The sequence below is a fragment of the Rhinolophus ferrumequinum genome, chromosome 25 (assembly GCF_004115265.2).
Source record: "Rhinolophus ferrumequinum isolate MPI-CBG mRhiFer1 chromosome 25, mRhiFer1_v1.p, whole genome shotgun sequence".
Taxonomy (NCBI): domain Eukaryota; kingdom Metazoa; phylum Chordata; class Mammalia; order Chiroptera; family Rhinolophidae; genus Rhinolophus; species Rhinolophus ferrumequinum.
Window position 1 is genome coordinate 24384144 of NC_046308.1, and position 23553 is coordinate 24407696.

Here is a 23553-nt window from a genome sequence, read left to right on the forward strand (position 1 = left end):
TGGGGGCTCCGACCTGCCTGAACCAGATGGCGCTCTGTTCCCTACCCTCCCTCCATTGAGTGTGGTCAGCAACTGTGCCATGGAGAAGCTGGGACAATAGTATGTGGGCACCTATGCTCCCTGCCAAGAAACAGGAGTAGTGAGCATGGTGGGGGGAGGGGCTGAGGCATCTGCAGAGAGGACTCCTCGCTCCCAGCCCAGGAGGCTCTGCACCCGTAGGCTGCAGAGGGGAAGCCCAGTCTCCAGGGCCACTGGGGTCCTTGTCACAGAGGGAGTCAGCCACAGCTTCTTTTTCCAGGAGAAAATAAAAATCACTGTTTAAATCCTCTGATATCTGCTCCGATGAGCCAGCTCACTTAGGGACTGGCACACCATGAGACTCTTGCCTGTCTGGGATTGTCACCCTGGTCACAGGAACAGGTAAGTAGGCTGTCCCTCCTGGATCCCTTTGGACAGCTGATGGGCCTGGACGTCCACGTTACAGTTAGAGGAGGAACTGTTGGACCCTCTCAAGCCACAGCGCTGGTCCAGCGCCCCTAGGCCACCACCCCTAGGCCTGTCACCGGGGCTGCACGTCCTTCTGGCTGAGGCATGGCCTCGGTCACATGGCCTTGCCACTGTGCCTCTTCCAGGGCACAGCTGGAGACTGCTGCCCTTCCTTCTGACTCTTTCACCTGAGGGACCCCACCATCTGGATATCAACAACATCTACACTCTACCCAGGTACCAGACTGCCCTCCCCTGCTTCTGACGCCTCCGAGGCACTCCTCCCACCAGGTGGGCTTTAGCTCCCACCACCACCTTGGTCCACCAGCCCAGCCTCGCTCACTCGAGCCCCTCAGCAGGCCCAGATCTGCCTTCTTTTAGCCTCCTCCATGGGCCCCTCTCTGGGAACTGCACCCCCTCTTGTCTCCAGCTTCTGCCTCGGCTCAGGGCCAAGGCTGGTCCTGCCAGCAGCCCTCATCCCTGCAGCCCCTCTGCCTCTGTGGCATCGTCTCTCCTGCATCTGGCCACACGGCCTTCTCATGGCTCATCTGCTGCCTGGCTTCTCCCTGTAGCCTGGGCTCAGAGACTGCTGTAGGTGCTGTGTCCCCTTGGCAGGCACTCAGAGCCTCTGTGCTGAGTAAAGTGATAGACGAGTGTGACAGTCAAAGGGCAAATGGCATACAGTGGGCAGAGCACAGAGGGGCACGTCTCCATGTTGCCTGGGTAAGGGCAGGCCCGGGAGCCAAGGGTGGACCACAGGCTGGCAAGGCCATGTGATGCATCTTCTTTTTGGGGACATAGATGGCGGTGCATCTTCTTTTTGGGGACATGGAGAATTTGACATCTTTTTTTTACAAGAATAATTTAAATGTTTATTTTCTGTTGTCTTGAAGGGTTTGACATCTTGACAACGACAATCCCAGACTTGAATTTTAATAGGTGACTTTTCCTTGGAGAGTTTTTTGTTAAAAAACAAAACACACAAGTCTCACGGGGGTGTGTCTAACGTCACTGTGGGTGTGTCCACATCCCGGGTGCAGATCAGGATGGCTTGCACAGCGCAGACCTGGGGAGGTAGCCCTCTGAGCTCCTGCCATGTGGCTGTCAGGAGTGGACCGTGACAGGCTTGCTGTGCTCCGAGCGGGCACTGCCCTGTGTGGTGCATGGAGAGCTGGCCGGGCCTCAGAGGCTGTGCTGACGCTCCCAGCTCTCAGGGAGGGTCACACACCGGCCTGGGAACTGAGTGCTCATCCCAGCGTGCGGGTGACACCTTTTCAGTCTATGGAAGTCATCTTTTGGAGCTTCAGCCAGGGACTGCTATCTCCTGAGGTGGCCACCGAGGGCCTCCCCAGTCTGCCACTTGCTCCCCTGCCTGGTGCTGCCCTTGGTCAGGCGGCACACCCCCTCAGACCCCCGAGGGGCTCAGCAAGAGAGAAGAGACAGTGCCTCTGTCGACACACGCCTGCCACTTGCGATGGAACGAAAGCGGTCCGTGAGGCTGGCCCCCCGTGCCTGGAGCTGCCACACGCTCTATGTGCCAACCCTTGCTGCCACACTCTGTCAGGTGTTTTCTATGTCACAAACAACCTCATCCAACTCAAGGGCCAGTTTCTAAAGCCTGAGATGTCACTCCCAGCCCACACCTGCACCTTCCTGGGCCAGGGCAGCATGTGGAGGGCACGTGCAACCCCCTGGGGATACAGAGCCCCAGGGTGGGAGGTGGACCCACAGGCATTACCTGGTCAAAGCCCCGCAGAGGAATGCTGCGCATCATGACAGTGGTGTCCAGGCTGAGCCCGGTGAGGAAGCCAGCACACTCCAGGGCCACGTCTGCCAGAGACAGGCTAAGGAACGCTAACTCGCTGGTCATGACATTGGGAGCCAAGCGGCAAGAGCCCCAGGGCCCTGCACCGTCAGCCCACTTCCCACCAGTCCACAGCCAGCCCGAAGCAGGCTCCCGACCCTACTCGTAGAGAACCCCCTGCTCCTGCTTCTCAAATGCATGTCCAGGGTAAGGTGGGGGGCTCACTCTAGCACCCACAGGGCCAGGTGGCTTCTGCCTCCATGGGGCATCTGTCTAGACTCCCTGCAGTTTAATCTCGGCCTCCGGGGTTAGACCTACCCCGTGGGGTCCGAGTGGTGACGGAAAGGAAATGCCCCGTCCATGAAAGACACAAGGCAGCCGCTTCTGGCCTGTGTTCTCAGCTAGCCCCAGGGCTTTCATCTTCCCTCAGATATCCCCGCTCCTGACCCCACATCCCCTTGTGGCTCCTCTCCTGACCTTTCCTGGTTCCACTGCTCCCTCTAAAGAAAGAGGCCTGAGTAAGTGGGGCTGCTCTCAAGGGAGGATCACCTGCCTCACGGCTGTGTCCAGCTGCCCGGCTGGCTCAGCTGCCTCAGTGTGTGGCTCAGGAAAAGCCTCCAGGAAGCCTAGCCTCAAAGGTCAGCCTCAAATTATCCCCTGAGTACAGGCCATCCACCCTGAGTGGCCCTCGTAAGTGCCTGCTTCCAGGCAGCAGCGTGTAGTCCCTGACAGAAGGGACAGCAGTTGGGGAGGGGCTCTGGGCACCGAGCTTGCACTCTCAGGATTGTAAGCATGGCACTTTGTCACTTGAACGCTATCAAAAGATACAGCTGGCTCCGACCACCAACCTGTTAGAGGGATGGACACAGAGAGAAAGAACAGAAGTAAGTCTCATGAGTGGCCCGCCATCATACACAAACAGTTGTTCTGAGTGGTGCCTCTGCCATGGGGACAGGGCCCTTCAGCCTTCATGCAAAGCATTTGGTCAGCTGATGTGTCACTGTTGATGAGTCAGCTGAGGCTGACTGTTCAAACAGATTGTCCCAAGGTACAAAACCCACTTCCCAGAGGCTCCAGCTATGAAATACAACATGACAAACTGTGTCATTGAATCAGGAAATTGCCTGGTGGTGAAGGACATAAGTGGTCAGTGACAAAAGAGCACATGTCCCGTGAAAGGCCCTGGCAGTGGGACCAACATGACTTCCATGGACGTGTTGAGAAAAGCCCAGTTACAGGAAGCAGAAGGGTTTTCCTTGTGTCCTAAGGTAAGTTCTGCCTTGGGGTCTCTCTGGACCTCCTGCAGCCAGGGTGGAAACAAAGAGATGCTTTGCAGAATAGGGAGGACACCAGACAGTGGGGTGGGATGGGGGGTGGGGAGAGTGCTCCTGGAAAGCATCCTCTATGGGCAAAACACTCTTAGATCACGGAAGGCCAGGCCAGAAGGCCAACACCTGCCTGTCCAGCCCCAGCACACACAGGCCCAGGGCCAGGAGAGCCAGCTCCTCTGAGAGGAAGAGGGGGGAGGGGCAGACACAGGATGCTGGGAACCAGCAGAATCATTTAAAATATCTGCCGTAGTAGTATAAATTCTCTCCTGTAATTCAGCTCCACGCTCTGCATGCACACACACACACACACACACACACGTGCACACATACACACGTGCACACATGCACACACATGCACATATGCACGGAACCTAATACGGAACGAAAACTCCCAGCCTGGGAGGCGATGTGTGGGTGGGCTTGTCAGATCACCCCTTCAGCCTTTGAACAAGAGGAGGTGATGTAAGGATGGATAAGCCCAATGTCAGCTCTAATCCCGGCAGGTACTAATGATATAATTCCATTTCAAGAAGTGGCGTATCCCATGGAACACTCCCGCAGGTGCCCTGCAGGAAGCAACTGGCGCATGGCTTCCTCTCGGGAACTGGAGACAGAACCACGGAGTCACATGCGGGGTGAGTGCAGCGGGCTCAGTAGGTGAAGCAGCTGCGGGGGACTCACGCACACTTGGGGGTATCACATACACATCTATGTGTAGGTACATTTTCAAAATTACAAAACCTAAATTTTTTTGGCCTTAACGTGTATGGTGAAAGGGGTAAGCCTTTCTTTAAGACATGAAATTATGAATTGCTTAAAATACAAATAGATTTTAGCTACTTTGAATATCCTGCACTAAACGCAAGAACAAAGTTGGGTTAGAGCATCAATGCTGAACATACAGCGATGCCCTTTGTTCCTGCTTCTAGTGGCAGCAATGGCATGGGCTGACGGCTGCCCAGCCGGGTATGCTGTACAGGCGCTGGGGTAGCCCCTCTGACAACCAACTGGGCTGTCCCTGCTTGTCTCCGAGCCGTCCTGCCTTTGTAAGGCAGGTCCTCCTGCAGCAGTGGACTGGCCGCAGCCCTTGGCCTACAGTCCAGGACCTCATATAATGTGGCTGTTTGCAACAGCCACATAGTCTCCTGATTTGGGCAAAAAGATTATGTTTCTGCAGCCCCTGCGTGTCTCCCCACCCTCTTACACTATGCGGATGGGGAATTGGACAGGGAGGCAGGGCAAGTGGGTGCCAAATCCCCAGCTCCTGCCACAGAACCCCCTCCGTGCCCTGGGCCTCTCACCCACCTCAAAGTCACAGGTGTCCCCACCCTTCAGGCCACCAGCTCTGAGTCACTGACAGAGGGCACATCTAGGAGGAGGCAGGCACCAGCGAGGTCGTTCCTAAGGGCGTGTCCTTGACCGAATGTGTGCGACTGGAATCTCACAAACACAAGCAGGTTTCCCCCCACCCCCATGGATTGAGGGTAACTCTGGGCCTCTTCTTGGCTTCATGAGGCAGGATTATCAACTGTGTTGGTTTTCATTCCACCCCGGCCCCCAATTTATCAAATAATGATGATTCTTTGAAGAATGAAGGATCTGAGAACTCCCTTCAAACAGACTAAAGTAAGCACATGCTAGAACAAAAGTGGAGACAGACACTCGAGCCTCCAGGTCACGAGGAGGGAGAATGGCAGACAGGGGCACCATTTTGTTTTTACTGGTAAGTTTGAAACTGCAGATTAGCTTCTGCTGGCCACAGAGGAGCCACTCGGCCTGAATGGGGGCCTGGAAACAATGGGGCTGAGACTAGGTGCCAAGGCACAGTGACCAACGCAGGCCCTGGCCATCCCCAGGACGACAGCGGTGCTGGCAGCAGCAGAAGTCAGAGGACCAGCTTGTCGGACCTGGCAGAAGGGGTGAGTGAGCCTCTGACGGCTGTAAACACTCGCCTTCTCACTACATCAGGAGGCCCGAGACTGGAGCATCAGCCCACGCCGGAAGTCAGCACCTGCGCCTTAGAGCCCCTGATTTCATTTTCCGTGTGTTCTGGGCAGCTCCACTCTCTGTGCCTTTTGGTGTGCAAACATTTTACGTGAAGGTATAACTACGGTGGGATTAGCCTAATCACAGGGAAGGCTTTCTTGTTCAAAATCTGAATGGGGGGAGGAAGCAGAAACAAAAGCCTTAATTCAGGCCCATGAAGCCCTGGCTTAAAGAGCTCTCCACCTGCCTCTCGAGTTTGAAGGCCCCTGATCTGCTCCCCAAGAGGAACACACACACAAAGTGAGGGCCTCACGGCAGGCACCTGGCCCCTTGGCACTCCTGCCAGTGCAGGAAATGCCAAACAGGCCGCAGGGAAGCAGCACGGGGTTGGGGGGCCCAAGGCCTCCTCCTGAGTAGGGGCCAGCCCCACGCCACCCTCAGCTCCCGATGCTGAGCCCTCGTCCACCACGTCAGAGCCTCTACATTCTGGCCTCATAGCAGACGCCACCCCGAGACTCCGGCCCAATGGCTACTGCCACCCTGAGGAGATGTCTTTCTCAGCCCGAGCCCTGGGCATCTTAGCCACAGGGACACACCCACAGAGATGGTCAGCGGTGCTTTCCAGGCTGGTAACCAAGTCCAGGCCGTTGGTTGTCCTTCCTTTGGCTACACACAAGGATGTCACATGACCTGAATATGGACGTTAAGCATCAAATGAGAAAAGTAAGTAGCAGTGAGTTTTCTTAAATTAATAGCTGTGGTTCTTCACAAAATAAAATTTAGGAAGGAGAAAAATGATTATAGCACCTGGTCAGCTTCCAGACTTAATAAGGGTCAAACAAAAGCTCCTTCCATGACCAACTCTGACAGGCAGCATTAAATCAGCCCAAGTTACAAAAACTCCCCCTGCTTCACTCTCCTGGGGGCTCCAGGACAGAGGGGCTCAGGCTGCAGAGCAGCCGCAGGACAGGGCACAGTCCCGGACTGGCAAGCAGACTGGGCAGCTGCAGGAGAGGTCAGCCAGCCCCTCACCCTGCAGACCCTCAAGGAGCCAAGGCTACCTGAGTGGGCAGTGGGAACAGCAAGGTCTTGATTCTTATCTGGAAACGGCAACTCTGTGTCCTGGTAGGTCCAACATGGGGGAAGAGCCGCCCCTAGGTGTCTCCGGTCTCTTTTAAGTCCTCTTTGAGGTCAGAGAATAGTGCTGACACTGAAGTCGGCCCAAAGCTCCAGCTGAGTCTAGCTCTGCAGAGAGCCGACCTCCAAACCTGGAGTGAGCCCCAGGCAGGAGTGTGGACAAGCTGGGCCAGGGAACCAAAGGGGTCTGGAGTAGAGTGATCTCAATTCCCCACCCATAAGGCACCGGAACAGTTGCAGCAGGCAGGGACCAGAGGGCCCTCGGCCTGGGCAGGCTGGGAGGCCAGGCCCAAGTCTCCACCCGGTTTCCCGGGGCCAGAAGGCCTCACAGTGGAGGCGGCCATGGGGCTGCGGGATTGAGGTGGAGCCAGGCTGCCTGGGGCACTTGGATCCAGATACCCCAGTGCCTGCGTTCTTACAGGAGCTGTGGGGAGTGGGCCCACCTTTCTCCCCTTCCGCATTCCCTCCACCTGCCTGAGGGTTGCCCAGCTGAATGGCTGGGCCACACAGGGCTGCGTGCCACCTCTGAGCCTCCCTATGCAGGGCCGCGCACCCCCTCTCTGCTGGTGATGGACAGCTTTCCAAAGTGGCCATTATTCCCCTGCCCATTCCCTCCACAGGGGCTCCCGCCTGCCCAGGGGAACCCTGTCCTTCCTCTGCGTGAAGATGGAGTCATCACACCATCTTCAACCTGTCTGGGATTTCCACAGAAAAATGAAGAAACAAGAATAGTGGAAAAGGCAAATAAACCAGATACAAAACTGGTGTTTGGGAAGCTGAGCTGAAGATGCCAACCTGCGCAGTGCCACCGCAGGCCCCGCATGCACTGGCCCGGCCCTGCCTGGCCTCAGAGTGTCCTGCTCATGCACTCGGGAGCTCACCCTGCACTTGCTGGAGTCTTCGACATGCGATCTGGCCTCTGGGGCTTCCTGACCAGGCACCCAGCTATGTAGTGAGGGGGGTGATTCTGTTTTCCACCAACGAGGCTCAAGATTGGCCATCCCCTCTGCCATCTGTCTAGCCTTGGGTTCCCCCAACCTGGACACAAGCAAAGGAGGAAATGGGACTCCTCACATGTCCATGAGGCAGGGATGTTACTGTGACCACAGGGGTTCAAAGAGCAGCAAAGGTGGTATGGAGCGACCAGGGGAGGCTGACGGCCGCAGGCGCCACTTGGGGCTCCATGCGCCAGTGCTGAAGCTACTGGTCACTGTCCCACTCAGACGCATTCTAAAAGAAGGTCCCAGCTGCTGCCCGTGCTCCATCACAGGGAAGGAAAGAAGGCGGGGGGACCTGTGCACACTGCAGAATCTACGAGGGACCTGGGGCCAGGCATGCCCACCCAAAGTCTCTGACGGGCCTTGGGGAGCCAGTCAGTGAACACAGCGCCTGCTGCAGGCAGAGGCCAGGCATGCTGTGCACCCTTGGCCACCAGCTGAGCCTCCTGGACAGGGCCAAGCAGAAACGTCCCCGCCCGGTGACAGGAGGCACTTGGGGCCGGGGGCGGGCAGCCCTCAGGTCCATATTAATTTCAGCTCCATTTTAAAGGCGAGTTAAAATAAACACGGGGAATATTTATAAGGCAAATAAATCTGGCAGAAACAGCCCCTCCAAGTGTGAGCAGAGGCCTCCCCCTCAGCCCCAGCCCAAGCTGATAAAATACAGAAATGCTACTGTAGACCCTGCGGGCTTATTTTGACTGCGCGGAGGAATGTAACATGTAAACACTGACTCCCATATCACACTGTTACAACTTGCATTAACAGCACCGGACAAAAGCCGCATTTTCACAGAAGCATCGTACAGGGATATATCTCCAGCTTAATTTTTAAAAAAACCATTTCCTCACATAAATCATGCTCAGAACTAAACGGGTGACTGATACATTGCAAACAATTTTTTTTCTTAAACAATAACATACCTAGATTCCTTCTAAACGAAAGAGCTTTTTTTTAAAAAAAAAAAAAATCTTCTAAATGTTTTTTTTCTGAAGAAAATAAACACTGCAGTTTCTTTCCTGACCAAAACATCTAGGGCTGTGTCTTCTTGGCTAAATGGGCCACTGCCCCCAGCACACAGTCACAGAGGAGGAGTAGCCCAAGCCAGGGCCACCTCACTGTGCACCGCTGGTACCCACTGCACCCGTGTCTGCCCCCAGCCCTGTCTGAAGATGAGGCCGGCATTCCCACCACGGCACAGGAAAGCCGGAGTCAAGAGCCAGAGTAGGACGGGGATTCAACTTGGGGACGGAGCTTTCAGATCGGCTTGAGGGGCTGAGGGATGGCAACACTACGCCAGCAGCCCGGTCTCCACCTCACCACACCACAGATGAACTGCAAACACCTAAGGACACAAAGGCAAACCTGATGGGTGGAAGCCCTAAGGCAAAATTCAGGCGCTGTTTTTCAAAAACAATCTTGGGGGTGGGACAGGCCTTCCTGAACATGCAATAAATCTAAAAGCCATTAAGTGTAAAAAGAGATCTAAGTTACATTTTAAAAAAAACATTTGTACATTGCACAAGTTAAAAGACATGACAAGCTAAGAAAATCTGCAACATAAACGACATGGGATCACAGCCCTAATATGCAAACCAGCTGGAAGATAAGAAAGAGGTAAGAGAAGAAAAAGAAAAAGCAGACAGAAAATGGGCCAAGGACCAAGCTAACAATTCACACACACACACAATCTCACACACACACACGCACAAACTTACATACAGACACTCAATTTTAAATGGCCAATAAATACACAAAAAGATGACTAGTAACAACACATGCAAATAAAACCAGGTCATGTTTAACCTACTGGATAGTCAAAGATAAAAGAACAGAAACCTATAAATTATGCATAAAGAGAAAAGCGACAAACGTGCCAACATAAAAATTAAAAGCTTCTGCATGAAAAACTATCACCAAGTCAAAAGACAAACCACAGCCTAGAGAACCAGTGGAAGGTGACCGACAGAGGGACACAAACCTGCATGAGCTTGAGAGCAAATGCTGGGAGGGACCCAGACATACCTCGGGCAAAAGCCACTGGCACTCACCCCATGGGAGCAGGAGAGGCTCCTTTCTGTTTTATGCCTTATGGAAAAGTTGATGCCCACACAAGGGGGAGGGGGACAGGAGACAGAAGTACGTGCGTAAGAGGGTGTGGCCTGCCAGGAGGGAGCATGTTAGCAGATGTGTGAAGGTGTGAAGGGCACCGGCTCGGGACCTGGGGTTTCTACTTGTAGAAATCCCCTGAAAAGTACATGTAACGCATAAGAAGCACTTTCGACGGTACATAAGATGCACACCAAAGGTTTTCATTGTGGCGTTTTATAACAATGAAAAAGAGAAGCTATTGAGATGCCTGTGAATGGTGGAAAGATAAAATAAACTACACTGCATCTTTCAAAGGAATCCAGCCTCAGCCCTGAACAAAGACGGCTCGTGAACAGGGAATGACGATGGTGAGCAGAGCACATGACATGCATACACACTGCCCATGCACACAACACACGCACACACACTGCCCCACATGTATACTTGTGCACACACGCCTGTCCACCTCTGGATACACTTTTCCACCCATCTTGTAGGCAAATCCCAAGGCAGCCAAGGGCTGCTGACAACCAAGTCTCTGCTGCCCTCTGGTGGCCTTTCCTGTCCCTATGAGCATGAAGTCCCCTCCACACCCCGCAGGCAGGAGCTGTCTGGACCTAGAACCCCCAACAGCCTGCTCTGTGGGGACAGGAAATGACCTTAGTGCATTTTCATCTGCTTGGAGGGTGTATAACTCACTCACACCACAAGTCTCATTTCCCTAACTGGGCTGTGGTTTCTGAGGCTTTTGAAGCCTTTGCTAGATCTCAGGGAAGCCCAAGGTGCGAACCAGATGAAAGTGGCAACGTTTGACGGAGGCAGGAAGGACCGACGGCTTTTCCTGACAGGATGAATCTTCTTTCCATCCTTGAACGCCCACCGCCCTGGCACACCAGGGCTCCTGGAAACCCTGTTTGAAAACCACTGCCCTAGACAATAAATGTCTGATTCACTTTGTGACACGTGCCATTACTTCCAAGACAGTTACAGGATGTGTCAACAACCCCTATGGGGCACAAATAACAAGCTTCCTCCTCTCAGGTAGATGGGACAGAATGCACTAGGAAACAGGACCACACAGCGTTCCACACAGCCCTGGCACTTACGAAGGTAAACAAAGAGGATTCCCACTAAAGCACACATCAGGTCTTACGTTTTTCCAGGGGATTCCTTCAGCCAGAAGATGTCGTCACTTGTAATCCCATGTTCTAAGGCACCTTCAATCTACCCAGAAAAAAGGATCAAGGTGAGAAGAGTATCATTTGGCGTGTCCCAGAGATTTCCTCAAAGGGGATGCCCATTTTGCAGACACAACTCAACCAGAACCACCTCAGCCCACTTGAGAGGGTGCTTCCCTGCCTCAAAGACTTTTCTTCAGGTTGTGGCCTCCAGAGACATGTGACCTGTCTATATCTAACTCTGTGTGCCATCTGCCCAGCACAAAAGCACTGGGTTCTCATTGGGAGTCGGGGGCGTGGCCAGCAGCTCTTCCTCTCTGCTCTCCAGGCCCCCCACTTTGATCCAGACCCAGGGCTTTGGGGAGGCGAGGGGAAACTGAGGAGTGGAGGATCAGGCTGAAGGCTGGATGTGACTGGGCACCCTCGAGGGGAAGTATAGGTGGGCCACGTGCCCAGGAATTATGCAGCTCATCCCCCTCTCCCAGCAGGGCCTGACGAGGGGTTGCTAAGCAGGTGGGGGAGACACCAGAATGAGTGCCCTCTCAGATGCCTATGAGAGTAAGATGTGCTGGTGGAGAGGAAGTCGATTTCAAATAGTTTGCGATTCTAACTGGCAAAAAAAAATAAAGTCAGAAATTTCTTGGGTTTGTGGAAGGAAAATCAACAGTTCTGAAAATCAAAGGGACTAAAACACAAGCAAGTCTTGGCAGGTACCCAGGGAGGTGAGTGGTGGGGTCATCCTCAGCAAGGTGGCAGAGAGCAGAGCGAGCCCTGAGCTGCCTCCCCCAGGACTGGTAGCTCCTGCCTCATCCCCTTTTTGAGTAAATGGAAACATCGGCAACTGCCCAGCCGAGGTCCAGCAGGGTGGAGCCAGGCCAGTCCCCTCCACAGAGCTCTCTGGCTTGGGTATACGTGCAGCGCTGCCTGGTGCCTTGAAGGAGCTGAGATGACCACCAGGCTTCCAGGAGCTGACTATGGGTTTTAGGGGCTTTAGGCGGAACCAACATGGGCCCGGTTGCTGGGTGAGGGGTCACTAACGGTCACCCGCTTTGCTACCTTAAGCAACAGCACCCTACCATCCTACAGAGCCATGCAGCCCGCCCAAGGGCCAGCCCTGTGCATAAGCTGCCTGGTCCTCCCTGGAGGCTGCTCCTGCTGGCCTGACAGCAGGACGGGAGGTTCAGTGGTTCCTGAGGACCAGAAGTGTGCTTTTTCCTCGGTGCTCTATTTCCACAGAAAGCACAAAACAGAAAGTGGAGGTTCAGGATTTAGGCGTCTGAGAAAACAACAGAATCACTCTTTGTTCTGCCTCCATCCGTGCTCCATCTGGGTCTAAGTAGGAGGCAGGAGTGGCTTCCAGGCCGTGGGGCCTGTGGGTTTGTGCACTTTGCTGCGGCCCAAATGAAGGCTCGGGGCTCGAGGCACCCAGTTGCTGGATCCCCTGGGAGACCTGCAAGGATGTGCACCCCTCTGTTTCCCCTTCCTGCTTCCCATTCCCCCCCACCCCACCTGGGGCCTCTTCCTCAGCTCCACCTTCCTCGTGGGGGGAGGACAGGGAAGCCCCCACATGTAAGGCTGTGCCAAGAGGTGACGTCAGCAAAAACAGTGCGGAACGAGGACCTCCTGAAGTTCACCCCTCCATAAAAACAGCAAAAGAACGGGCAAAAGCTATCAGCTTCATCTGCTTCATAACTGAAGGCTTATGGAAACACAGGGAACATTAAGTCAAGAAAAATGGATGAAACTTGGTAAGAATGGTAAGTTTTGTGGAGTTCTAACTTACTCTAGTCCCATCTCCCAGCTCAGTGGCAGCTTTGAAAAATGACAGTACCAGAGACAGCGGAACAGAGCCAAAGCCTGTTCAAAGCTGCGTCCCAAAGAATAGTCAGTCATGAATTGACCTGGCTGGTGGTTCCCTGAAAGGACCCCACTCAGCAGGCCTGTCTTCATCTGACCTCACTTGAACTCACCCAGTGCTGACAGCCTCTCCCTGGGGAGGATTTGCCCAATGACTGAACATCACGGCTGCCTGTAGTGATGGATAACAGCTGATGCAAACAACAGACTAACCAAAAGCATAAAAGAAAAAGTTGAAGAATGAGATGTCCACAGGGGCTTTGAAAGCTCCAATGTATTCCTGGGATGTGGTCGGCCAGGTGTAGACACTGGGCTGTGCACACACCTGGGAAAGACCTGAGATGGCTCTGAGCTCTCGCCTCTGGATGATCTCGAAGGTCTGCACAAGCAGGAAATGAGAGCTAAGGCAGAGTTTCTCCTGCTTGGCTGAGTGTTGAAGGTGTGCCCCGAAATGCCCACAGGGGCCCTTGGCAAAGACTAGATTTCTTGGTTCCAGAGATTTAAGGAAATCTTGGTCTAATCATTACCTGACCACTGAGCTAACTGAGCAGAGACTTCAATGGCCTCACATGACAAAGAAAAAAGACTTTACAAAATCAGTTCAGAAAAATCACCCAACAAATGAATAGCAATAAACAAAATTCTACAGAGGAGGGAGATGCTGATTTCCAGAGTTAACACATTCACTTATCAACCACAAACTGTAAGACACGAGAAGAAATAAGAAAGAGTGACCTTCATATGCTGCTGGTAGGGATGTAAAATGATGTAGCCTCTTTGGAAAACAGTCTGGCAGTTCCTCAAAAGGTTAAACACAGAGTTACCCTATGAGCCAGCAATTCCAGTTCTAGGAATATACTGAAGAGAAGTGAAAATTTAAGTCTACGGAAAAACGTCTACATAGATGTTCATAGCCGCATTATTAACAGCCCAAAGTGGAAACAACCCAGATGTCCATTAATGGACAAAGGGATAAACAAAACGTGGCCTACACATACACTGGAACATTATCCAGTCATGAAAAGGGATGAAGTTCTGACACGTGCTACACCATGGATGAACCTTAAGGACATTATGCTAAGTGCAGGAAGCCAGTCACAAAGGCCACAACTTGTGTGATACCGTTTACGTGAAATGTCCAGAACAGGTAAATCTGCAGAGACAGAGACAGACCAGTGGTTGCCTGGGGCTGGGGGAAGCACGGAATAGGGGGTGACTCATAAAGGGTACAGGGTTTCATTTTGGGGTTATGAAAATGTTCTAGAATTAAATAGCGGTGATTGATGATTGCACAACACTGTAAAACACAAACCCATTGAACTGTACCCTTTAAAAGGGTACCTTTTATGGTATGTGAATTTTATATCAATTGAAAAATAAGATCTGGGTTTGGGGGAGGAGGAACAAGGCTTAAGTCCTGGATGTTCCAATGTTTTGAGGCTGAGAGAAAAGGAGGAATCGACAAAAGAGACTAAGGAAAAGTGAGATAAAAGGAGAACTGCTCTGGTTGTGTCCCAGAAGCCACCTGAAGAGTGAATTGACAATGGCTCTTAAGATTTAGCAGTGGGGGGTCCCACGTGGCCTGATTCAGCACAGAGAAGTGGAAAATAGAAAGTAACAATAGTGAGCACAGAAAAAAAATTTTTTTTAAGAAAAGAAAGAGTGGGGAGGACTGCTGGTATAGGAAGCATGAACGTCACCAATGTATCACGTGAGCCTAGAGACCATGAACATGGCGGGGGTGTGGGGGAAGGTTGTGTTTTGAGGGCACTCACATTTGTGGGGTACCTTGGCCGCCCTCCAGTAGCGATGACAATGTGCTCAGCCGAAAGCAGAGTCTGAGAAGAAACCAAGAAAGCCACAGTCAAACAGGTACACCACGGCTGTCACCTCCAGGGAGGGCTTGATGCCTGCAGGTGCCTCTGGGCAGAGACCCACAATTCTAATTACGGCCCTGGGGACAGCAGCTCACAGGCTCCCATGGTGCTGGGTGCCCATTAAGGGTCGAGAGGACAGGCAGAAGAGGGCAGGGAGATGATCTAACTCCAAGTACTTCACAGTTTACAAAGCACCCTGCAGGTGTCTTTTCAAATCCCCACAAACCCCTGCAAGGGTGTGGTCGCCCAGCTGTTGCCTGTTGCCCCCTGCAGCTGGCAGCCTGGAGCAACGTGCATTGCCTGCGATCCCGATTCATCCCTCATAAAGAGTAACAAGCAGCTTCAAAGGAATCTGTCTTGTCAATTCGGTAATGCTTATTACTGAGAACAGCACCAAGGTCCATGGAACCTTCCAGACTCACCTCTTTCCCACCTTTTGTGACACCGCAAACCACGTGCTCATTGACAAAGCTGGCCTTGATGTTAAAGTATTTGACTTTTCTGCAAAAGAAATAGAATTTTCAAACATTTCCTATACAAATTAAGCATCACTGATGGGATTAAATAGGGAGAACCATGCAGAATGTGAGCTTGGGCCCACAGTCCCCCAAAGCTAAGCTCAGGTTGGGGGGAAGGGAGTGGAGATTGTGCTGGAAAGCATGTGTGTGTGGGGGGGACGGGGTAGCGTGCTGTCTCTTCTGGGGGTTCCCTGGGACACGGTAACCATAGCTGCCTGGCAGGGATGGATGCCAGGTCTGTGCAGTCCTGAGAGCCCAAGCACAGTCCTAGTGTGTGATGACAAACTGGGGTCTCCGCTGGGGTCAGTCCTTGTCACCTGGGCACATTCCACCAGGAAGAGGCCCCCATTTGCACCCAGTTACCCTGAAACTCCCAAACTACTAACTTCCCACTGGGAAGGGAGGGCACCCACAAGAAGGCAGCAGCCCAGTCTTTAGGGGACAGTGAGGCTGAGAACAGCCATGACAAAGGACACCAGGGTAGTTTGCCATATGGTGCGGAGAAGCCACCCACCCTTTCTAATCACAGAGGTCGCTCTGCAGGGATGGGTGCTTGGCAGCTCTGTTAAGTCTTCTCTGACACCTTGACCTTGTGGGTGCCCCACTGCCAAGCCCTGACCCTCCATGTCTGGCCTGAAGCTCCTGCAGAAGTCCTCGCTCATCCTACAACCTGCTAACAGCCACAGGACGAAGACACACCACATCGGCCTCCTTCTGTGGGTGGCTCTAGTGCTGGCCAGAGTCGGGACTGTGTGGTGCCCACCCAGGGTTGGGCAGGATGGATGGCAGAGTCCGATGCCTCCAGCAAATTGCACTGGGGCACACTGAGCCCCATTTGGAGGAGAAATGACATGATGTGGCTTAGCTCCCAGGGGACCTCTGGGGAAGTTGGGGTGGCAGCTTCCTGGCTCAGATTTCTTGGGTTAGGGGCCACAAAACAACTGCCTACTACACAGCCCAGGGAGACCCCTTGGGACCAAGCTAAGGGTGCTCAGATGAGGGCCACCAGACCTCTGAGGGACCAGTGTCCCTTCCACAACCTGCATGGGCACAGGGCAGAACTACCGAGCAAGGAGCGAAGCTTAGCCTGAGTCAAGCACAGCTTCAGGCACCTTTTCTGAGCGCCATCGTTAGGGAGGATGCTTCAGTGGGACGAAGTGTTGACATCTGGGCTGGGGGACCCCAAGGAGTTGATGGGGCCTGGTGGTCTCAGGCTGGAGTGATCATGTCACACATTTGCTCCAGCAAACAACGCCAGGCCCTTTCACTATGCCCAGGGAGCCAGAAGTGTGAGACGAGGTGTGGGGTTTGCAGTGCAGGAGGAGAGGTGAGGTGTGGGGTTCACGGTGTAGGAGGCATGAGATGAGCTGTGGGGTTCATCTGTGGTAACTGCGAGGTGAGAGGTGAGGTGCAGGGTTCACAGGGCAGTGCCTGAGCCTCCAGTTTGCACCAGCCAGGCAGGGCTCACTTGGCTCCTCCCACATAACCGTGGTTGGCCCTAGCAGAAGGGCTGCACGCTCGCGAAGGAACTGTCCACTAGTTCCTCACAATGCCCCCACATCTGGCCTGCGTGCTCTCAGTCCCAAGCACACCTGCTCCTTGGCACGTCCCGGTTCCAGCCATTCCGCCAGCATGCCTCTCGCTCCTCACTGCTCCGGGCTCTGCAGGTGCCAGCCCGCATGGTGGCTTTCCATTTCCAGGGCATTCGCCCCGTCTGCTGCTTGTCTGCCCCACCCCATAACAGGGACCCGTCATTGTATTGCTGCTGAGCTCCCCATGAGTCAGGGCTTGTCAAAGTATGAAATGACCCAGAGAAGGCCGGGGGGCCAGGCAAGGCTTCAGTACCTGTCCTGCAGCTGCACCCGGTGCCCCCAGTTTAGGGACTTCACATGGTTTTGAACAGCTTCTGCCATCTTTCTCCTGTTAACACACAAAACAAAATATTACGAACCACCACAGAAACATTAGCTGTAGAGTCCCACAGACTATTAGATGCAAATAGTGTGTTAAGAGAAACAATAAGGGGGTGGGAGATGAGGGTAAGGGGGATCAAATATATGGTGATGGAAGGAGAACTGACTGGGTGGTGAACACACAATGGGATTTATAGATGATGTGATACAGAATTGCACACCTGAAATCTATGTAATTTTACTAACAATTGTCACCCCAATAAATTTAAAAGATAATAAAAAAAAAAAGAGAAACAATAAGAAATGGTGATGTTTCTAAAGGTGGTAAAATGTGACAACCACCCCACAGCCGCCACCTCTGTCCCAGGTTTGGGGCTATGGACTTCTGGACTCATGAAAAATGGGGCTTTGGTCCACAGCCATCAGGACGCAGCAGTGGCCCTGCACCCTGGTCATCTGAGAACCATGAAGGGGTCTGTGCGTGACTCTGAGTGGACCGTGCGCCACCTGCTAAACCTGAAGCGGCTCCCACCCTGCAGCACTGGCCTTTGGGTTGGGTCACCCTGTGGAGGTGTCCTGCGCCCTGTAGGACCTTTAGCAGCATCCCAGATGCAGCAGCATCAGCCCCACCCCCAGTGGTGAGAACCAAAAATGTCTCCAGACATCGTCAAATATCTGGGGGCCCAGGGTTGCACCGGCTGAGAAGCCTGTGGGACAGCCTGCTCTCCTGAGGGTTAACGGGACACATAAACCTCTGCCGCCTCCTCCACGAGTAGCAGAAAAGCGCAGGGAATGGGCTGGGCTCCTCACCAGTCATGTGGTACCTGCTGGGGCACCTCCCAGCCGTAGTGGGGGGCATCTCGGATCCTGTCCCCCAGCAGCGCTGCCTGGTGCATCAGCTTCTTGGGGATGCAGCCGACATTCACACAGGTGCCACCGAGGCCCCACCTGGTGCCTGGCACGTTGGGAAGAACACATTTAGATTTATATTCAGGTGACTCTGAAAGCTTTCCTGTTCTTTTACAGTCGTGCAGAATTCCTTTAAGTTGTGGTTTAGAACGCAAACACAGCTCACGTGACCCTGCCCCACGGATTTGCTCTGTGTAATTGTGTTCAGAGTCATTTTTCAATGAGAAAAACAAGGAACTTTAATGTAATGGCAGCTTGAGAGAGAAACAGAACATGCTCTGGAGATGCAGGACAGACTGGTTCTGGGCTCAGCTGCCCTCTGTACCATGTAATGTACCCCTACCCCACCCCTTCCCCAGGACACACGGCTCCCATCACCGGGGGCTGCCTACCTCGGGGGGAAGGCTCCACATAGTCTACCACGGCCACCTTCTTTCCCAGCTGAGCAGCTAGAATGACAAGAGAAGAGGGCAAATGGGCATAACCAGGGAGCTGCACCGGAACTGGGGATGGGGACTCCAGGGACCCATAGGCCTAGAAAATGGCAGGAAGGACCTGGGCCAGCTCTGCACCTAAGTCTCCCCTTGCCTGCTGCCACCCAGCTATGCTGCGCACAGGTGGGAACCCTCTTCTCAGACCACCGCTTTTGCAGCACCCACCACAGCAGCACTGAGCCCAGCCCTCCCTCGCCTCCCGCCCCACCTGGTCCCAGGCCCAGACACTCAGCACAGGCCCAGTGCCCACCTCAAGCACGCTAGGAGGCATCGTAGGAGTGCCCACTTCCCAGGAGAGGCCCTAGACTTGGAGAGCCCCTCGCTGTCTCCCCAGGCCTTCCCAGTGGACTTGCTGCCTCCCCTCCTCCCCACCAGACACTACGTGGGGCCTCCACCCTCAGTCTACCCTCGTCAAACTCCCCCAGGTGTGCCTTTGCTGCCTCGCTCTCAGGCTGAGGGCACTGAAGCTCTGGAGAAGTGAAACAGCAGGGCCAGGGCCAGCCAGCCCCCCAAGGGGGAGCGAGATCCGGGATCCAAACCACACCTCCTGCCTGGAGCCTCCTGGCCTCCCCTAGGCTGTCAGCAGGTTCCCCTGAGCCAGGAGTCCCAGGTTCTGAGCCTGACCTTGACACGTTAGCCAGGACTAATCTCAGGGCTTCCCCTTGGCACTGTATTGGCCAACTCCACGCCCTGGACTTGACCATCTCAAACGGCATGCCAGACTTAAACGCTGTGAACCCATGAGTGTTCCAAACACTACAGAACACACCTGATTCGTGGCTGTCAATTAGAACAAAGTTTTAGAAGACTTCATTTAAAAATCCATTTGGCTCAACTAATTGATGATGGGATTCCAGTGCTCGATTTAAAAGCTCTGGCCAAGGGGACTCGTCAAACATGCCAATGGCCAATTCCCACGTCTGAACACAATGGAGCAACAGGGACCAGATGTACCCTCCCCACCTGAAACAACCAAACAGCCAGACGAAATACATGCAACAATGGATTTCAAGACACTAGACATCAGAAAACAAAGGACAGCAATATCTGAGAGACAGGAAAGGAATAGGTGAGCCCCGTGATTTGAGTCTCCAGGACAGGGCTTAGGGAGGGGGCCCAGCAGAGTTCAGCAGCCTCCCTGGCTGAGGAGAGGGGCTGAGAGTCTGGGGAGACCAAGGCAGCCAGAGTCTTGGGACAAAAGACCAGAGAGAAGACAGCACACAGAGAACCATGGACATCTGCTCAGTGCATGTGTGTGAGGAAACTACCCAAGGCCGGGAAAGAACCATCCAGGAGGATCAGAGGGGACGGTGCTCACACAGGGCCGGGAACAGTGCCTGTTCCCAGAAGCCAGCCTGGAGAAAACCCATAATTCCTGGAGCGTTGGGTAATCATGAAGGAAAGTCATGCCTCAGTAGTTGAGAATAATGACCCTAGATTGGGCACAGCTCCAGACCTGCCCAACAAATCTTAAGCAGACGACCCAAAAAGATCAAACTGTCTCTTACCTGCAGAACACGCTCAAAAATATTTCTAGGGATACAGAAATACCTAGAGCCCAACAAGGTTAAGTTCAAAGTGTCTGGGAATTCAAACCAAAATAACCAGGCACGCAAAGAAGCAATAAAATACAAGCCATAAAGAGAAAATAATCAGTCAATGGAAACCGGCCAAGAGCTGACACAGATGTCCGAATTAGCAGAGAAGAACAGTAACATAGGTACTATAACTATATTCCATATGTTCAGAAAGTTAAGGAGCAACATGGAAGATATAAAAAAGATCCAAATCAAATCTGTAGAAATGCAAATCCAATACACGAGATGAAAAATATACTGAGTGGAAATAATGATAGAGTAGACATTGTGAAGTCTTTTATTAGAGAATTTGAAAACATAGGAATAGAAATGATCCAAAATGAAAAGAGCACAGCTCATTGGTGAAGGAGAGAGGGAGGGACAGGACAATTATCCCAAAAAATAATGGTTAAAAATTCTCACAGCTTGATGAAAACTATAAACCCACATATCAGGAAGCTCAATGAACTCTCGCAGAAAAACAATTTAGAACTACACCAAGGCACATCATCATTAAATCGCTCAAAACCAATGAAAATAGGAAATCCTAAAAAACAACCAGAGAAAAAAGACACAGCAGAGCAACAAAGATAAAGACGGTGTAAGATTTCTCATCAGGAACAAGGCAAGTGAGGAGACGGAGGGGGTTCGGGAGGGGTTCGGGGTGACCTGCAACATCTTTATAGCACAACAAGAAAAAAACTGTCTACCTTGAATTCTATACCCAGAGAAAATATTTAAAAATGAAGGCAAAAATAACGATGTCTTCAGACATACAAAAGCTGAAAGAATTCATTACCCCTAGAGCCACATTATAAGAAATGTTCACGGATGTCCTTAGGGTAGAAGAAAAATGATGCCAGAAGGAAACTTGGATCCACACCAAGGAATGAAGAGCACCAGAAATGGTGACCACATGGCAGACCTGTAAGATTTTTTTTCGAATCATTTAAATCTCCTTAAAAGGTACCATTTAAACAAAAATAATAACAATGTGTTGTGGGGTTTACAACATGTAAATAAAAGTAAAATGTATGACAATATAAAATAAAGGCTGGGAGGGGAAAAATGGAAGCATGCTGTTGTAAGGTCTTTATACCACATGTGAAGTGGGAGCATATCACTGGAAGATAGCCTGTCACAAGTTAAATATGTCTATTATAAACCCTGAAGCAACTACCTCACACCATATTTGTATATTAACTCAAAATGGACCAACGGCCTAAGTGTAAGAGCTGAAACTATAAAATTCTTAGGAAAAAACATAGGTATAAATCTTTGTGACCTTGGATTAGGCAACTGTTTCTTATATATGACACCAAAAGCATCAGCAACAAAAGAAATAGATAAACTGGACTTTATCAAAATTAAAAACTGTTGTGCTGCAAAGGACACCATCAAGAAAGTAAAAAGAGGGGGCTGGCCTGGTGGCTCAAGCGGTTAGAGCTCCATGCTCCTAACTCCGAAGGCTGCCAGTTCGACTCCCACATGGGCCATTGGGCTCTCAACCACAAAGTTGCCAGTTCAATTCCTTGAGTACCGCAAGGGACGGTGGGCTGCGCCCCCTGCAACTAGCAACGGCAACTGTACCTGGAGCTGAGCTGTGCCCTCCACAACTAAGACTGAAAGGACAACAACTTGACTTGGAAAAAAGTCCTAGAAGTACACACTGTTCCCCAATAAAGTCCTGTTCCCCTTCCCCAATAAAATCTTTAAAAACAAAGAAAGTAATAAGATAATCCACAGAATGGGAGAAAGTATTTGCAAAGCACATGTCTGATAAGTGTCTAGTATCCAGAATATATATGTTTAAAAAAACTCTTATAGCTCAGTAATTATAAGACAACCCAATTTTTAAAAGGGCAAATGTTCTGAGCAGACATTTGTCCATAGATACACAAATGGCTAATAAGCACATGAAAAGATGCAAGTCAACCATAATGAGATACCACTTGACATGGTGGTACTTAGAATGGGCTATAATAAAAAAGACAAATAACAAGTGCAGGCGAGGATGTGGAAAAATCTGAACCCTCATAGTTTGCTTGTGGAAATATAAAATGGCACAACCACGTTGGACAACAGTCGGGCAGTTTCTAATACATACTAATATATACTAATCAGCAAGAAAAAGGAATGAACTGTGGATTCATACGCATACAGCAACATAAATGAATCTAAAATAGTTATGCTACATGAATGAAACCAGAAAAGAGTACATGTAGCATGATTCCGTTTATACACAATTTTAGAAAATGCAAAGTAATCTATAGTGAGAGAAAGCAGATCACTGGTTGCCCGGGGATGCAGCACAGAATGGGGAGCAGGAAGGGCTTCTTTAAGGTTTGAGGAAACTTTGGGGGTTGTTATGGGCTGAATTGTACCCCTCCTAAATTGAAGTCCTAAGCCCCAGAATGTACCTTATTTGAATATAGCGTTTTTTACAGAGGTAATTAAATTAAAGTGAGGTCATTAATGTGGGCCCTAACCCAATCTGACCGGTGTCCTTACAAGGAGATTAAGACAGACACTCACAGAGGGGTGACCATGCAAAGACAGAGTCTACAAGCCAGAGGCCTCAGAAGAAACTGACTCTGCTGGCACCTTGATTTCAGACTTCCAACCTCTAGAACTGTGAGTAAATACATTTCTGCTCGTTAAGCGCTCAGTCTATGGTATTTGTTACGGCAGCCCCAGGACACTAACACAGGGGTGATGGATACATTCACCACTATCTTGATTACGGCACTGGTTTCACACGTGTGTACATATATCAAACCTTATCAGGTAGTCCGCTTTAAATATGTACTGTTTATGTCAATTATGTCTCAATAAAGCTGTAAAAAGTGCAACAAATGCCACTGTTACAAAAGCCAAAGACAGATTTGAGATTTCGGGTTAATGACATACGTCTCTAGAGATAACACTGGACTGGACACAAAGTTCAAGACTTGCTCCTGCTGTAAAGGACAGACAACCGGCCATCTGTGCAGTCTGTTTCCTAAGGTAGTTCTGTGGTCCAGTGGGGTGAGGACTGTTAAGTCCCTCTGTGGGCCCCCAAATCAGCCGGGAGACTTGCCAGGTTCCTGCCCCCAGTGCAGGCTTGGCCCTCCTTCCCCACCCCTCAGAGCAAGAGCAGTGGACCACAAATTCCCTTTACACCATCTGTGATTCTAAAAGCCAGTATCTGCCTTCAGAGAGCCACAGTTTCATGGCCAGGGTGCCTGTTCAACTCCCTCTTGTTTTGGGTCCTGTTTCTCTCCTGTCTCCTCCCCTCTACTCTCCCACATATGCCTCCTTGTCATTTAGACTGGGAAGCAGACAGCTGGGCACTCCTACAGCAGAGCACAGGGTCCACAGTGAAACACCGGCAGTCTGCTCCCCACCTGGGTCAGTG

The 23553-nt window shown here is 51.7% G+C and overlaps 1 protein-coding gene across 4 annotated transcripts in view; it reads right to left on the reverse strand.

Annotated features, from left to right (window-relative positions):
* TXNRD2 (thioredoxin reductase 2) overlaps nt 1-23553 on the reverse strand; it is a 48355-nt gene that overhangs the window by 20969 nt on the left and 3833 nt on the right. For 2 of the 4 annotated variants that reach the window (XM_033097715.1, XM_033097717.1), the window contains exons 3-10: nt 18478-18534; nt 17987-18131; nt 17109-17183; nt 15168-15246; nt 14644-14706; nt 10987-11057; nt 3119-3138; nt 2225-2316 (exon numbers count right to left, since the gene is read on the reverse strand). In XM_033097715.1, coding sequence (XP_032953606.1) covers nt 2225-2316; nt 3119-3138; nt 10987-11057; nt 14644-14706; nt 15168-15246; nt 17109-17183; nt 17987-18131; nt 18478-18534 — 602 coding nt within the window. The remainder of the gene's footprint in view (nt 1-2224; nt 2317-3118; nt 3139-10986; nt 11058-14643; nt 14707-15167; nt 15247-17108; nt 17184-17986; nt 18132-18477; nt 18535-23553) is intronic. The other 2 variants (XM_033097716.1, XM_033097718.1) reach the window with 1 other exon arrangement.